This window comes from Atractosteus spatula, chromosome 3 (assembly GCF_055471065.1).
Source record: "Atractosteus spatula isolate fAtrSpa1 chromosome 3, fAtrSpa1.hap1, whole genome shotgun sequence".
Classification (NCBI taxonomy): Eukaryota; Metazoa; Chordata; class Actinopteri; order Semionotiformes; family Lepisosteidae; genus Atractosteus; species Atractosteus spatula.
The window spans coordinates 17,613,664-17,631,513 of record NC_142708.1 but is presented as its reverse complement, the minus strand read 5'-3'; the positions used below and the strand labels follow the sequence as shown (position 1 = coordinate 17,631,513).

The 17,850-nt window shown below is 37.8% G+C and overlaps 1 protein-coding gene across 1 annotated transcript; it reads left to right on the top strand.

Annotated features, from left to right (window-relative positions):
- The first annotated feature begins 794 nt into the window (after positions 1 to 794).
- On the top strand, positions 795 to 13,486 carry LOC148837511 (cilia- and flagella-associated protein 95-like). The gene is made up of 6 exons (XM_088912083.1): positions 795 to 829; positions 1,157 to 1,268; positions 4,017 to 4,138; positions 4,980 to 5,048; positions 8,397 to 8,457; positions 13,301 to 13,486. Exons 1-6 carry the CDS (start codon positions 795 to 797, stop codon positions 13,484 to 13,486), a joined length of 585 nt encoding a protein of 194 aa, XP_088768209.1.
- Positions 13,487 to 17,850: the final 4,364 nt, after the last annotated feature.

Below are 17,850 nucleotides of genomic sequence, written 5' to 3'. Positions count from 1 at the left end.
TTATACATTATCTTAATCAATCCACATGTTCAATATCACATTTTACAAAAATAAAGATTGAACCAAAAAACCCAATCAAAAAATCCCATCAATCACAGCATCAACTACTGTAGTTAACATGTAAACACCACAGCGATAGATACAGGTACTGTTGTGGGAAAACGTAAGAGCGCCAGTCGGTTTGGAGATACTGTAGGTGCCCTCTGAAACACAGCTGGGTGAGTATCACAATAGTTTTCTTTCAAATATTGTTATCCCTTGAGTTCGCAAAGTGTTTGTGTCATCATATTTTGTCGAAGGTGCACATAACTAGTAGCACGTACTTTGTCAACTTTAAATACTAATGAACAATAACACCTGCAACATGAAACCTTTAGCTTGGGGCGTTTCGTCTTGGTAACCTCTCTAGCGTCGTTAGCAACCTCGTCTAATCTTTTTTACACCTGTAAGTTCGCACAAACACAAAAGTATTTCAATAAAATTAGTAAATTCTAAGACAAAAAGCGAGTCGGATCGAGCACTACTTTCCGACTGACTAAATTGTCGCTTGACACGCCGGTTTTATGTACAGTAACTGCGTCCTGCCCACGAACAGCGCACGTCTTGTGGGGTTTTATGCGGTAAGCGGTGAGGTCACAACGGTGTATCGAGGAGGAAAAGAAAACTTCAGGAAAGTGGGGCACAAACGTTGATCTTCGCTGCCCAAAAGGACAAATAAAACGTACATCTCCACCGGCCAAAAAGGAAGAGAGTTGACAAAAGTCGAAGATTCTCTTATATTCTGATCAACCCAAATGTATTACAGCAGACCTACGCTCGTCTCCAACTGGTAAGAATTATTCAGTAGGCGCAGCTCTATAGGTACAGTAATTGCAGTATATTGAGTGTTGGTGCGTTTTTAAGTTAATAAACGCTAGGTTCTAGTATTACCATAGCATGCTGTTGTAACATATTTGTGTAGAGTACAGACGATACTACTAATAAAACATTTAAACCCACTGTACACCAGTGACAATTGGTAGATTATATCGGTGTAATATTGAAATTACCATTTCAATAGCTTTACATATATTATATACTGATTGAGGCTGATAAATATTTGCTTTTAATTTAATTTAAACATAGTTTATTATTCGGCTTTATTATTTCTTAAAAGGCACCAGAATCGAGAGGCTGAACCTAAAGACTATGACTTGACAGTCTGCTCTGAAGGAAAAAAAAAATTACTTCGATCTACTTACAAAAATCTCGGAAGTTGTGGGAATACTGTAAGTACTATACTTCCAGCCAAGTGTTTATTTTACTGTTAAATGTTCAGTAAATGTGTTCTCACTTTTACTTGATATGGATTGAGTAAGAACATAAGAAATGTCACAAACTAGAACAGACCATTTGGCACATCCAGGTGGTTCTTGAAAGACGGCGGCCAGGGTGTGGGCTTCACCATCATGGCCTGGTAGCTTGTTGCAGACACCCACAACCCTTTGGGTAAAGAAGTGGCACTAATATAAATCAGCGCACTTCCACCTCGTTTCCACTTGTGTTCACTTGTTCTGCTGTTTGTTACGAAGAAATCCACTAGGTTGAAATTTTTCAGCTCTGTTCAAGACTAAAACGGTCCTGTTCTTTCAAGTGTAGGACATCCCCTTAAGTCTGGAATGCCTCTGGTTGCTCTTCTCTGCTCTGATTCCAGAGCAGCAATATCATTATTGTACCGTGGCGACCAAAACTGTTACAAAGTGCAATTCACGTGTGCTATCCCTGACATAGGCTACTGTACTCCAATATACAGTATAAGATATCCAACAAGACATGAAAAGTCATTGTTTCTTCCTCTTCTGAAGCACCCTTTTCATTTTCAGGAATGCACATCACTGAAGCCAGACTTTTCCTTCATCACTACCCGCTTGAAATTGGCATCTCTGCTTTTAGAATTCAACACCATATAAAATCACATAGAAATATTTCAGAATGTATTTAATGAGGAGACCTAACAGTAATCATACCCTAAAATAAAAAGTGCTGCATAGAACAAGGCAAAAAATACCTTAAAAATTTAAGACATTGGAACTGAGAACACAGTCAGCTGCTTTGAAATGCTAACTATATACACGTTAGGCTATTGTACTTTTGTCCTTAGATATTTGGTACTTTTGTGCATTTTTATCTTCCTACTGTTTTGTATCTGTCCCTTCTCAATTGGCACCTGCTGACCTTGTCAACTACAGTCATATCGGATTTTCTTCTGAGCTATCTGTGGACCTTGAACCAAACTGAGAACGTGGCCCTACACTTCAGCTGCGAGTCAGAGAAGAGAAATACACACCTTGGGACTTATAAGATGCTCACGTCTCTGTTTCTGTGTGCTCAGAAGTGCTCTCAAAGAGCCCGGATCTTGTATCAGAAACAAGAATATTCATGGCAGAGCCACTGCTCATTGAAAACAAGTCAACCATGACTACAGCCTCAAACAGTGCTGGAAAAAGGCCTGTAGACATAGTGGCAGCAGGATGTCTTCATTGTATTTTCTCCATGGAAAGGCACAACCTTTACATGACAGCATCTTCAACCCTGGGCTCCTGTTGTCATTATAAGTTACAGTTGTTCTTACTTGAGTTAGTTACTTGGTTAGTTAAGTAATGTGTTTGATTAAATGTACTCCAGAGCTTGACAGCTGAAGGGTATTGTCATTGTTGTTCCAGATTATCTCTAAATTATTTATTACACAATTAGTCACAGTTAAATTTTCCCAGATATTTAGCAATTGTTGATGTAGAGGTTCCATAATAATAATTAATAATTCCTTACACTTACATACTGTAGCACTTTTCTGGACACTCCACTCAAAGCTCTTTACAGGTAATGGGGACTCTCCACCTCCACCAATGTGCAGCCTCACCTGGGTGATGTGACAGCAGTCATAGTGTCCCAGAACGCTCACCACACATCAGCTATCACTGGGGAGGAGAGCAGAGTGATGAAGCCAGTTCATAGATGCGGATTATTAGGTGGCCATGATTGGTAAAGGCCAATGGGAATTTTGGCCAAGATGCCGGGGTAACATCCCTACTCTTTTCATGAAACGCTCAGGGATTAGATTTATTAGACATTCTGGATTGGGTGTCTTCAGGACTAGTGCCAGAGAACCCCTGCTCTATACTGCTGGAAGGCTGACTCGTGAGCAAAACCAACCAGTACAAGTTTGTTGTCATAGCTACTCAGGGTACATTGCAAGAGTTCTATTCCCAAATCACACTCTTTTTCACTGTACTTGCTCTTTCCGTGATGTCTAATCCACTTGTTTTCATTACTGGGATTTTACACACTGGAATGATGGTACTAGTAGCCTCATATGTATAAATAAGTGTGTTTGACGTTACACTTGAAATAAGTTCATTATAGTCGGCTACAGTCATGTGTTGGATGCCAGGTTCTTTATGTTTACTTCTCTCTTTCTCAAGATTTTTAAGATGTTCTGTGTATCCTCGTCATTTTGACTGATGTTGGGTGAATATAAAGCCTATTCTGGACCTTGTTAGTTTTATTTAATCTAGTCATCTGTTAAAAACATGATTCTCATAAATACTGTTTACTGAGCTGTGGGTTTCTAGGTACAATTCTAAATTTGATTTTTGTCAGTTTCTGCAGTGAAACTTTTTCCAGCTGTTGAAAAATAAAGAACATGTCTCTGCACTTTTTCAAGGGATTCAGCTTTTTGTAACACATCAAATGTGGTAATTAGAAAAGACGATTTTTAACTCAATACACTGAATCTTTCTGAAGTTTTGGTATGCCGAAGAAGTATTGGAGGAGTAAATGGTTCATTTATCTTAATAATTTTAGAAAAGTAATATTCCAAACATTGGGTATTCTGAACAAGTAATAATAAAGTATGCAAATATAATTATTGTGAATGGCATATACTGTATAATCACAAGTGTCTGGAATATATATAATTTTATATACATGTTTGATAGTGAATAAACTTTACTAATGTGTGCCATCAATCATTTCAGGACTGGAGCACCACAACGGAAGGACAGCTGTCTCAATGCCATTTAAAGAAGGATTATGAGATAAGAGAGACTCCCAAACCACTTGTAAAGACAGATAATTTTAATTCTGCATGCTTCGACAGGTAATACACACATTATCAGTGTTCTTGTTAGTGTCTTCATATTGAATTTAGTACATTTACACAAGCTAGCCCTTGACTGTAATAAAGTAAAATACCAGGTGTGGTGTTAGGATTGAAAGTAAAACACATGAAAAGCTTGTTCTCTCAATACATGTTAACAAAAGCAAAATGAATCTGGGCTAAATCTGCAGTGCACTAGAGAATATCATTAGTATATCATGGATTTTAATTGATCTTCAAAGATAGATGTGATAATGTTATTTAATGTAAAAACACCTCTAACTAATCCTCTAAGTAATCTTTTTTTCAGAGTTTCTGCTTTTGCAGGAAGTTAGCAGAAAAGGTAACATTAAAGAAAGTAGATTTACATCTCAGAAAATAACCAACAGAACAGTAGAGGAATAGTTTGAATCTGAAGCTAGAGCTACAGTTATAATTAGTCTATAAGTGTGAGGGTTATTAATTACAATACATGCTCAAACCAAGTCATTTTAAAAAATAATGGAACAAAGCACTTTATATAAGCATCAATGGAGTGAAATCTCAAAGCCTCGTATTTTCTAAAACTGAATATAAGGGAACATGCAAGTGTATGCAGGTGGCAAAATGGATGAAGAAAAAAAACATGCAAAAAGTCTATAAATGTTCATATAGTATACCTACATATACAGTATACTGTATTTAATTTCCATTTAGAACAGTGTTCTTTCAAATTTCAGCAGAATCTATAGTTCGAGACACTGCAGGTATGTCTGCAAGTACACAACCAGCTTTCAATAACTGACATGAGTATGAACATTATATGCTTATATTGTTACTAACTACGAGTATGTCTTTCCAGGGAGACATGGAGACCTAAAACAGGTTTCGGTGACGTTTTGCCACGTCACCAGGCTGGTCACAATAAGATGTAAGCACAGAGTATTCTTACTTTTCTGAGAGACCTCAGGTCTCTCCTCATTCTTATAGATCAAGATTTCGTACGTTAACAGCAGGAAAGCACAAGCAATGCAGTCAGAGCTTGCTGCAGGAAAACTGATGAGCTCATGTTGTGTATTGATGCAGTTCGCAACTTTTCTGTTCCTCTGTGAGAAAGAGGCTTGAGTGACTCATAGGGGTTGTGTGAAGGTATACCCTTGCCAGTTTCTCAGTACACTGCATTACTGATTCCAGTCAAGCACCTTTCCCTCTAAATGGAAAACAGTAATTAGATTTGCATTGTTTCTAAATTAGTATTTTCTCTTAAAATTCTCTTAGTATTGCAGTAAAATATACCTGAGGAAGCATTGCTGTTTAGTACCATTTGGTGGAGCTGTGTAATTATTTAGTATTGTAAAGGTCCCTTGTTGAGCTGAAAGACATGCATGTTAATCTATGAACTATCTCTTGGCTTAAGTTGCAGGAAATTAGTTTCTGAATGTGGCGCACTATATTTTAGCTACAGTATATCATCAATTGATACAATTACAGCATATTGCAAACAATGAGAAATTTGAACAGTGGGTGTAAAAGTAACCATAATCACAAAAATGTGAATGATCTTCAAATAAGCTTTTGAGTGTAAGGTTTAAGAAATGTATTTTATATTTCCATTTCCATGTGGGTTCATAAAATAAAGACCCTCAAAGCAAACATTAAAATTTGAAGTGATGGTGAAGCACCCTACATTTTTGTCTGTGCACCCTGATACAGTACATGCAGATCCTGTTGAGCTGAATAATTGTGCTTAAAATCTGCAAGCCCAGAGGTCGGAGTGAAAAATGCAGGAAATGTAGATTGTACAGATTTGGCCCGTCTATTGTGAGACGACTGTCAGACTAGATCATCAACAGGCCCAATCTTTCAATGTCCTCTGTTAGAGCGTAACTTGAGGTCTGCAGTCCAGGCAGATCCAGTGTGAGTCATTGGCTCTCTTGACTCTCTCGAGCTATGGCAGGTGTCATGTGGGTTTAAGCCGACTGTGCCTCACAACAGCGATCCCTATGGCTCAGTCAGTGACGCCGAGCTTGTGGTTGTTGTACTGTAGGTGAGGGCTGCTTCGCTCCTCCATTCGTTACTCGCTCTCCTGCGGGCACTCTGGAACTCACTCTCATGAAAACGGGCAGATGCCCATGACAAATGCTGCCTCATTTTCAGTCCACTCATGTTGGTGCAGACCTGAGGGTGGTGAGCTCATGTGATTACAGTTGGCTTTTTTTCAGATTGTGGAAGTGTAAAAAGCAAATCATTGCCAATTCTTATTTTTCTTCTAAAAAGCTGGCAGTGCAGAGGAGCTGTCAATCTTAATTCAAACGGATCTCAAAGGATTCTGCAAGAGGTGTCCAGATTTGGAGCTAGGAAAGGACACAAATAAAGTTATAGCACTGCAGGTCCTTTTCATTACTATGTTTAGCAGTTTGTTTTATACAGGACCTTTAAAAAGGAAACTAACCAGGTTGCATAATGGATTGAACCACTGTGTGGAAAAAATGAGGACTTCCTAGGGTTGCTTAGTTAAAACCGTTTCCCGGCTAATGTGCCAAAGCTGTAAAAACTGTCTAGGCTCAGTTTCATCCAAAGAGTCAACACTGGAAGATGGTACTTGCCAGTAACATAGGGTTTTTACTGCTTGTATTTGAAAAGTGTCTGAAGGATACTCTGGCTAAAAGGTGGGTTATTACTGTACGTGTTCTAAATGTTATTGTATCAAATACGGTGCATCTATTCCGTGAGAAATTAAAGCCAAATAAAAAAAAATCATTAATTTAATTTCAGCATAAGGTGGAGAGAGCTATTAAAAATTAAGGAAGAATGATTTTGTAAGGCTCCTACACCTGTGGTCCCAAAATGTTGTACATGGTCATGTTTGTGAGTGAGTAAGAAGTCCTAGAAAAACAGGGGAAAGGCTTGAGGTAGTACAGTTTCTAACATTTCCTCCTCTGTGTTTTAAGGAGAATCATTTTAATTATGATTGAGGCAACTTTTAAAGAGGAACTGCAATGCTGTTTGTACATTTCAGGGTTATAAAGAATCGGCAGTGATAAGTGCATTTTAAACCACAATGAAACTACCAAGTACGCAGTAATGTATACAACCTCCAATTTACATCACACAAGATGTGAATTTTCAATGTGTTTGTAGTGCCCAATTGCAGCCATTGGCTGCAATTAAGAACGAGGCAACAAAACTCAGAGTGATGCAAAAGCGGCCCAATTACACTGCTTTAGAACTAAACGAACTTTGCTACTCTACTGATAGTGAATATTTTTATGAAACTGACATGTTTTTGAGATACTTGTAAGTATTACAAAAAAGAGCAACCTGCCAGCCAACTAAAATATGCTCATAATAATTAAAGTTGTTAGGAGTCCACGTTTCTCATTTGCTTACAGTGACTAGTGAGCAGGAAGGGCTGGTTTAAGTCACAATTAATGCTAACTTTCACTCTCGCCTGTGGCGAGACCAGCGGTTTGCGAGAACATGGTAATCATACAGTTCCTTCACAATTTTCACAATTTCGCACTTGATTTGAAATTTATAAAATTTTCCAGGACCATCAATTAATTTATTTTGTTACAGAGATTTAATAAACCCATCTGAAAAAGCGGGACTGCAGTTTCCCTTTAAATAAAATTACTTAATTACTTACAGATAATAATTAGTGATAAAAACTAATTTTTTGATCTGTAAAAATTCTAATGATAATATGATATTTATTTTAATATGATTATAACGCCCATATATATTGGATGAATCACATTGTAAATAATGACGTTTAAGAGTACACAAGTCCTGTTGCTCTGAATGACATATAATCAAAACAGTTAACATACAAGGCTGAAAAAATGGGGTGGAAAAGGATGGAGTAGAATTTGAGTACAAATGAATTGATTGTTTATTGGAACTGAAGATTTGCAATGAATCATCTTTCTTCCCAAACTATAAAAGCCTGGTCACAAAAAACAATTATGCATTTTTAAAAGTACAGCTGCTAATAATTGTTTTTTAATACATTGGATCACTGTAAAATTCAAAATGTGAAATTCTAGTAATATGCAATAGTATGGTGACATTTACTGTAAGTACTATTGTATGGCATGTTTGTGTCTCCAAATATTTACCCATTTACAATTTACATGTGTTTTATTTATAACATCTCTTTCCAGAAAATATGTTTCTGGTCTTTGTTGGCCACAATAAAACAAGCATCAGTAATCTAAAAGTTGAGAAGGCTTCAGATTTCCATGTACAAAACTAACATGAGAAATGTACCTTTCAGAGATATGGACACTACGTATGCACTGGACTACCTCCCTCCATACAGCTACAGCACACAGTCTGTAAGTAAGGAATTAACAATCCCTGTTCAGCTCATATCAACAATATACTATATTAACATACCACTGTACATTCTGAATACTAACACCTCACTGATGTTTATTTGTATCTGAAAGAATGTGAGTTGAAGATGACAAGCTTTCATTCGGACGTTTTCTTAACTGACCAAAATTAAGTCTAACTTGAAACATATTGTTTTAACTTGAAGGGTTTGTCTTTGGCCAGTGAATGTGGAATTAATTACTGGCCAAATAATTCATAAATGAAATATGAATGTGAAAGCCAGATTTTAATGATATCAGTGTGAGTTGTGAGCTTTACACTTAAAATGCATTGTGAAAACCAAATGTTTAGCCTACTATTTTAAAAACAATATGAAGCCCAGTTTTTATGTAATCATATTTTTGTTAAATTAGGATTTTTTTTATTTTGGTAGGCGGAATAAATGAAAGGCTATTTGAAATAACTTTGAACATATGAGGTAGTGTATTATTATTTTTTGTTTAATGGTTTGTTTCCATTTTTTTCTCTTAACTATTACCATATGTTTAATATGATTTATAAGTCTGTCCACTAAAATAGCTGGGAGTACACAACTGGAGGAGAAATAACTTATTTTTGAGCCTTGAGGAGAACATAAGTTTCATTTTAGACTTTTCTCATTATGAACAGGAAATAAAAAATATGGAAAAACTGAATTTTATATTAAAAGATAATACATAAATTAAGACCATAGGAAAACTTCCAAATGAGAGCTGGCCTTTTGGAAAGTGATCCAAAGATCTCATCCAGCTGTTTCTAAAAGAATGTGAGCAGCTTGTTCCATACTCCCACAACCCTTTGTGTAAACACATGTGTCTGTTCTCATTTTTCAATGCACTTCCCTGTAGTTTTCATTTGAGTCTTGAGTCCCTGTTGATTCTGAAGATGTTTGTACGGCTACCTTTGTCAACAACTTTGAGGCTTTTGAAGACTTGAATCGCATTCCCCTATAGTCTTCTCTTCTCAGGGATATAAAGATTTACTCCTTTTAGCCTGTTAGTGACGGATATTACCTCAAGGGAACATACTTGCTCTCTGTTCTCTGATGCTTCCAGAGCAGCCACATTTTGTGTGTTGTGTGGTTTGGAGAAAACAGTGAGAGGGAAGATGAACAGGTGGAGAGGAGCTCGTTGTATTCCAAGCAGGGACCACTGTCTAAGAGCCAGCATCCCAGAAGAGGTCTGACAGAGCAGACCTGAGCACAGTAAGGGGTACGCTGGTGGTGGTGGTGTATTCTCACAGTGGTGCTGAGAAGTGCAGAATTCTGTCATTCTCACAGACTACAGAGGCTCTCCTCTCTTGTGTAAAAACAAAAATAAACCAGTTGATGGATTATGCAATTTGAACCACGGATAAACATTGTGTGATAAACGAGTGGTACAACATTTGAGTGAGAACATGCTTCATGAAATGAACAACGTTCTCAGGAGCTGTAAGTAATTCAAAAAAATAAATTTGATCTTCGTAGTTTTTTTGTACTACCAAGCAGGGCATGGGAATGAGATTGCATTATCATTAGAATAGTAACATTATTACCCCGATGTTCTTGGAAAGAGGGGGTCGATAACCTGCATAATACCTTTGAAAACATGAAAAAAATAAAGTTATATCATTGAAAAACCTGTATTTGTTTCAATACAGGACTTGTGGAATACAGGAATCTTGATCAATTGGAATGAAATATAGCAATTTACTGTAGATTTACTGTAGGTTGTGGTAGTGTTTGAACTGGGGATCATTTCCTGTCTTGGGACCAGCTGTGCCAGAAGACAGCATGAACATAGCTGGGGATTCTAGGTCCTGATGCAGAGCCTGGAACACCTGGCTGATGAAATACGTACAGTACCTGATACATGACCCAAAAAAACAGTAGTAGTTCTGTTGGAATGAGAACCACAAAACACAGGGGTACACAGGGGATCAGGTTTGGGAAACACTGCTTACTCTTCCTTAGTATGAAGAACTGTAGGACAAACCTAGCAGTGAAATAAGTTAGTCTTCTATAGGGTGAGGAGCATGATGATTTGAGTTATGATAAAGAAAAATCCTAGCTGAGGTGTAGTTTAGCTACTATTCACATGTTAGTGATTTCAGAGAAGTCCTCAATAATATTAATCATGGTTCATTCATTGCTCACATGGTACAGTACATTGCTTATTGTTGAGCTGTACCCTTGTTTTCAGATATTTATAGGACCCATGATAGCTAAGCAACACACACCATATATAAAGTATGCACAAAACATAAAATACAATACTGTACTTGTACCTTAATAAAACATGAAACATTGTTAAAAAATGAATGCAATGCAGTAATGCCTTTGAACATGCAGAAAGACATTAAATGGGACTTTGCTACAGACGTTAAAAAAGGACTTTGACAAAATAATGTTATACTAAAAACTGTTAAAAAGTGAAAGCTGAAAAGTGAAAGCTCTCCAATTGTAAATATGGTAAAAAGTGGAATGCTGAATGTAGGGGATACTGCTTCAGTGTTACAGGTATTAAAACTGTACAGTACAGTATGTTTGTGAACATATGCATGCTTCTGTTCCAGTAAAAACAGGGCTTTCTTTGAACTCTCACATCACCATATGAGCTGTGCTTGGAATGTCAATTGCCCAGGGCCATTATCAACAACACACTCTGTGAATGCTTAGTGTTGCACTCAAGCTCATCTGTTATTTTGCACGTTTGGCCTTCAGTCACATGTACAGTACTGTGATACAACTGTATGATATGAATGCATCATGTTAAGTTAAATTAAGACCTTTTCGGAAACAGCTGTTTAAAATGAAGTAGATGGAAATAGGATACTTGGGGACCTCCAACATGGTTTTAGAAAAAGTGTGGACATACAGCATTTGAAATGGTATATTTTGATTTCACAAGGCATCAGATAAGGATTCATTCAAATACTGTAGCTGACAATAGTCATTATAGGTAAAGTTTTTGTTTGGATTCTGAAACATATATATAAAGTTGAATATAAAGTGCAATAAAAAAGTTTGTGAATCCCTTAAGTTAGTCTATATTCTGAGATAATTTAGCTGCATAAAATGCAATTACATCTTTTATGTAAGTCTTATAAAAGAAGAAAATAACCTGATTAAACATATAACACAGAGATATAACTTTTCAGAAGCATTAACTTCAGCTAGGCATTTCCCATCACTTTTTATCAGTCTCACATAAGCTTTTAGGAATTTTAGCCCATTCATTAATTTTTCTCCTTATTGAGCTGTGCCAAGTCAGTGACCTTTGAGGGTTTCCTTGTTTGAACAGCTCGCTTCAGGCCCTAACAGAGCATTTCAGTGGGGTTTAGGCCTGGTCTATGACTTGGCCAGTCCGGAATTTAAATTTCATCTGTGTCATGGGAGCCAGTTCTGACTCCCGTGTAGTGCTTAGTTAAAGACCCTGTGCGGGACGGTATAATCTGGAAGGGTCTGGAGAAGAACATTAGGGGAAGATACAGCAGGGTCAGGATGGGTTGACAGACAGGGGGAAGGTGACCCAAAAGTGTCCAAAAAGGGGTTATCAGGGCGCAGTCTGTTGTCCAAAGGCGCGGAGATCCATCCGGGACAAAGACAGTTAAAATCCCCGGGAAGGGGAACCGAAACTGGGAACACAAAGAACTAAAACCTTAATGGGACCAGGCGCTCCAAGCCCTGGACCCAGATGGTCAGGACTCCGGGGTGAAGCCTATGCCATCGGGTCACTCCTGAGCCCGGTGGATAGGCCGGCCTTCAGACATCCGTCTTCCAGCGCTGAGCCAGGAACTGTGGAGACGCTAGACACTTAACCAAAATACAAACAAGACACGCCAGGAAATAATAAAACCTAATCATAACAGAAAAGGGTAGGAGCGAATTATAATTAATTATAATTAAAGAGTGGGAAACACTTGGCAGAAGACATTTGCAGAAAATTGAAAAACAAGTACAAAGTGCTATGCAGGTAGTGGGAACATAAACTGTATATAAAATGGACAACATTGAGCCTGAATAAGCTTCTTATGAAAAACACTTTTATAAGTAAAGGTATGTTTTTTTCAGTTGTCTCAATGGATTGTTATTTTACACAATCTAAGCTTGAGATTCTCATTATTTTCAGTAATCTCCTTACATTTCTACCAAAAGTTTATATTGCTGTTGTCAAACTTTTTTTATATCACACAATTTTTAATTTTTAATTTGTTTTGCTAGGGAATCAATCTAAATATTGTGTAAAGTAAGCCACACACTTCCATTTCAGAATAGTAAAGCATCTGCAGTTGAAAAGCTGTCAGTATCTAGGGGGCTCACCTAGTTTTCTGTTGTAATTTAAGGTCCTGAGCAGCTACAGTATGTTAATGCAAATTCATTGATGTGAATTTGTGAGGGGAGTCTTGCAGGATATTTTTAAGTACATTTACTTTGAGCATAGTGAATTCTAAATGATTTTATCAAGAGCTAAAAAGGAATAATTTATGACAACTTCATTCTGTGATGCTGTGATTAAGCACTGAAACTATTATTTTGTTTTTGTTTTCATATCTCATGCATTTAAAACCAGGAAGAGGAGGCACTTCTTTAGCCAAAGGATTGTGGGAGTATGGAACAAGCTGCCCGACCATATATTGTTGAGGCCTTTTTCCTGAAACATCTGGATGGGATCTTTGGATCACATTAGCTATTCCCTAACAGGCTACATGGTCTGAGTGGCCTCCTCTCTTTTCTAACCTTTCTTATCTTCTTAGAAATGGGCCTCTTCTTTTACGTGTGACAGACACATTTCTACATACCTGTTTTTGTCTCTCCCAAAGTGTGTAGGAGACCAGGCTGAGTGCTCTGCTGCCTACAGGAGGTGCCAGTCCCAGTTCACTGACACAGCGGACTATCGCCGACAGGGCCGCAACACCTGGCAGGATGAAAGTGGGGTTTATGGCAACAGCCACATCAGGAGAAGGGTCTTTCCTCAGAGCCATCCCATAACTCCCCATATCTTATAACCTCCTCCAGTTCAGATTGCAGGTTTAACCAAAATTATGGTTTCAGCGCTAGTTGAAGTTCTTTTAATTTTTGGAAGATTTTAACACTGAGATGAGAGCAGCTATAAAGCATCTGTTGAAAATATCTGGTGTTTTTTTTTATTTTAATAAATGAAAATGAGCCTCCTGTTTGGAGTCAGGAAGCAGTCTCTAAAGTGGAGTATAGCTCAGTTTGAAAGGAGGAATGATGAAGGAGGTGAGAGCAGCTCAGACGAAACCTCTTATCTGGTTTTCTGTGCATTTCCCATCAATCACAGTCTTCTCTCCTCTACACTAAAAGATTAGGTTACAGTACATGTGAATGGTTCGGGTGGGTAGCTGCGTCAGCATGCGTAGGCTGCAAAGGAACAAGTAATAGGTTATTCCATGCTGAAACAAAGAAGAAAACACAACCTGAAGAAGGCTCCACGGCCGAAACGTTGTGTTTTCTTTCTTCTTTTTTTTCAGCATGGAATAACCTACAGTATTACCTGTTCCTTTGCAGTATACGTGAATGACACCTTTCAGATTTGTATGCTTAGAACTCCTGTTGGACTTTTCAGACTTTTCTGTTGCCTTCTGCCATGTGCTCTGGAGCAGTGAAATGTGATCATTACACAGTCAGTGACTTCCAAAATTATTCACCCGTTTCCACAGATGTCCCCATGTCCCCTGTCTTAACTATGTAGGGACCAGGGATCTGAGTGCATTAAAACCTAACATGCAAGAGGCTGTATTTTATTGAGGTCTTACATATAAAAGATTCAATGAAATCTGCCCTTTTCTCTGTTATTGCTTGAGTCTAGCAGTCTCCCTCAGACTACTCCCTAAAACCAACCACCGTGAAGGGGCTTTTGTACAGTATATCTCACTAGCACTGAGAATGCAATTCATTTCTTCTTCAATCATATAATGTTTTGACTGACACCCAGTGAGCCTATTTTCAATAGAGGTGTTTTGCTGGCCTCTAGTGGCAGGCCCATTGTTACCGCAGTTTACTCAGTGCACTGAAGCTCTTCCTGCCACATTCCCATTTGGTTGTTTTTTTTTTGCTACCTTTCTTAACCACTGCCTAAAGATTACAATACAAGGTTTTTCCACTCAGTTTATCTCTCCAGATTTATGTAATTCTTTTTTTAGCATTTATAGAAGCAGCAGGCAAAGTTCTATTCTGGCAGAGTTTTCCTGTAATCTTAAACACTATGCTTCATGCTGTCAGCCACAACATGAAAAATGCCTTTTGTTTATTACACTAAGAAACACTTCACTTTTTAGCCAGAAGTAAATAGTTTCAACTACTACAGTAAATATGTATAACGTCTTATTTTCTTAGAGTTGGTTAGCTTATGGTCAAAACCAGTTTTATGGAATGATTTTGCATTCATATGACACAGTTTATAAGTTGATATAATAGTGTTATTTAGAAGCGCATGTCAAGAAACTCAGAGCTCTGCATAACACCAAATAGAGTAGCAAAACAGAAACACAAAGAAAGCATAGGGAACAAATATTAAATTGACTTGGTGAAATCCAAAAATGAGATTAAGTTTTACGTTAAAGGTTTTAGTAAAAAGCTAGGTCTTCAAGCATGTTCTGATGGTCCCTTGCTCTCAGATGAATTTGGACAGACATGGTGCTGCACACATGAAGGTTGTATTGCCCATTTGGTGAAGTCTGGTCTTCTGTTGAGTAAGATGGACAGACTTGGCAGATTTAAGGTGACGAGTTGCACTGTACACATTCAGTATGAATTTTAAATATGGTAGAGCTAGGCCATTCAAGAGATCCTCAAGGTCTACTTCAAATATCACAGGGGATTTTACGGAGGACTGAGACCACATGCTAATGCAGACTTTTAGTCAGCAGACGGGCCACTGAACTCTAACTTGTTCTGCCAGATTTGAAAGTCTGTTAAAGTTCCTTTGGATATTACCTCAGTAGGCAAGGCGTGTTACAATTGTAACAATATTTCAGCGTCTGACGGGCAGAACAAAGGTGTATATGCTGGTGGAAGGCGTCCTTTTGTTCTAAAAGGGACCTGTACTCCAATGAGAGTACAGGACCAAATGTAACACTAAAGTTTCCAAACCATCAAAGGTTTGACGTCATCATCATCAACAATGGGCAGCACAATTGCCTATTGGTTAGCATTGCTGACTTGTTCTGAATCTGGGGTGCTAATCTGCATAATGTTTGTATGTTCTCCTCACGTTTGTGTGAGTTTCCTCCCACAGTCCAAAACATAGTGTGTTTGTGTCTGTGTCTGCATATTTGCTTGCTGGGTTAGATTCCAGCTTCCCTGTGACCCTGAAATGGAAGAAGCAGTCAGAAGATGAATGAATCATCAACAACATAAACACTGAAGGCTGTATCTTTGAGAAGCTGAAGCTGAAATTGGGAGCCTTTGGGCATACCCTTAGTCTTGTCAGAATTTAAGGTCAGAATAAAAGTTCTGTTTCATTCATGTCTTAACATCATTTATCACTTTTTGTGTAAGATTTAATTTCTTGCTGCTCTGTAGGAGATCAAGATCAGACCAGAGACAAGATCAGATTTATATTTTAGTGTTTAGCAGAGAAATATGCAAAGACGTTAAGTCTGTGATGACAAAAGTTGGTGATCTCCCTGCAATCATCTCTTAATGACTTTTAATCTCTCCCAAGGACATTTTTAAAATGTGAATTTGTTCTGTCTTTTTAAGTGACAACAAGCCAGTGGCACCTGGTACATCACAGGCATATGCAGAGCTAGATGGAAATCAGTTGCATTATGTGGTAAACAACAGTGGACTCATTGTGAAAGAGTGAATTGGGTTCTTCTAAATACAGGATGCAAAGGTTTTCATTGGCAAAGGTTTTCATTGACATGTATTTCTGACCACACAGATCAGGAGTCCGAAGCACAAATGCTTTTTCTTGTTAAATGTTTCAGACATTGACTGAAAAACACATTTGGATCCAATTAACCTTTTGCATCAAGTGTTGTTGGGACAGCAGAGACCATCTGCAAGATCAGAGGTGTCCTGTGTAGATGTGCAAGAATTTCTCTCCTTAATCATAACAAAAGGAGGCTGTGATCTCTGAAGTATTACTAAGCTCATTGCAATGAGCCCGAGAAATTAGCAGCTGGGAACAACTGCTCATTGTTAGAAACATGCTTTTTGCTAAAAAAGCATTACTTACAAACTTCTGACCTTATTATAATAAGGAAAAATAGAAGACATTTTGGTAGGAGTAGGGAACAAGATTTGTGCATAAAATAAACAGTGTCTTAGAGAAAAAGAAATTAAATGGAGCTATCAGTGTCCATGTTCCTGTAAATGACTGAAGTGTTTCATATGCCAAAAAGAAAAAAAATGTTCTATGCATGAAGGAAAATTTAAAACCCATTTATTAAGAACAATTAAAGACATTTTTTCCACCCTCCATTTAAGCATTCTCATCACCATGGCTGTGGTGCATGCTGTTCAGAATGAGGTCATTTTCCTATGTCTGATTACAGGATGTCTTTTAAATATAAAGGCAGATGGAATCACATTTGAAACTTCCACATGAACCATATAGTGGCCTGTCTGCTTATTTCAGTTATATGTAAATAGCACAAATAGGGTCTTTATGCGAAACTATTCATGTACTTAGATATTACCCATATACATTACTTTATACTGAAAACCACATTACGTTCTAAACATATATTTGAGCTTGCAGATTTGATCTGCAGCTATTATTGAATTCATCAAGAATTTGACTTCAGCAAAAGCAGTGTACCATTTCTACAAAAGCATGCTTTTAAAGTGTTTAACAAAACAAAACCAATGAAATGAAATATCCATAACAGGTTTTAGAGCAGTCACTAAATAACGGAAATAATGAGCATAAGAACATGAGAAAAGGTGCCAACAAAAGGACAGTCAGCCTTTTGTTCAGTCATCTCTCTAGGTCGTTTCATGAAAGAAGCCAGAGTATTACCTTCATCAACATGGCTGAGGAGCTTGTTCCACAATCCTTTGTGTAAAGACATGCCTCTTGTTCTCAGTTTTAACTCTATTTTCTCTTTGTTTCCATTTGTATCTTCCTCAGGGTTGTGTTTGACTCTGAAATTAGTTTTTGCTACCTCTCCACATATCTACATTAAATGCCATCTTTCCAGATGATTATCCAGTTGTAACGGAAGGCAGTCCAGACCCAGTTAAGACCCTATGCAGATGGTATAATCCGGAAGTAACTGGAGAAGGACAACAGGGAAAACACGATGAGGATCAGGACGGGATGACAGACAGGGTGGCATGACGATGTTGATCCGGTGATCCACACCGGCGAACAAGTCTGAAGACTTTTTCCCGGGAA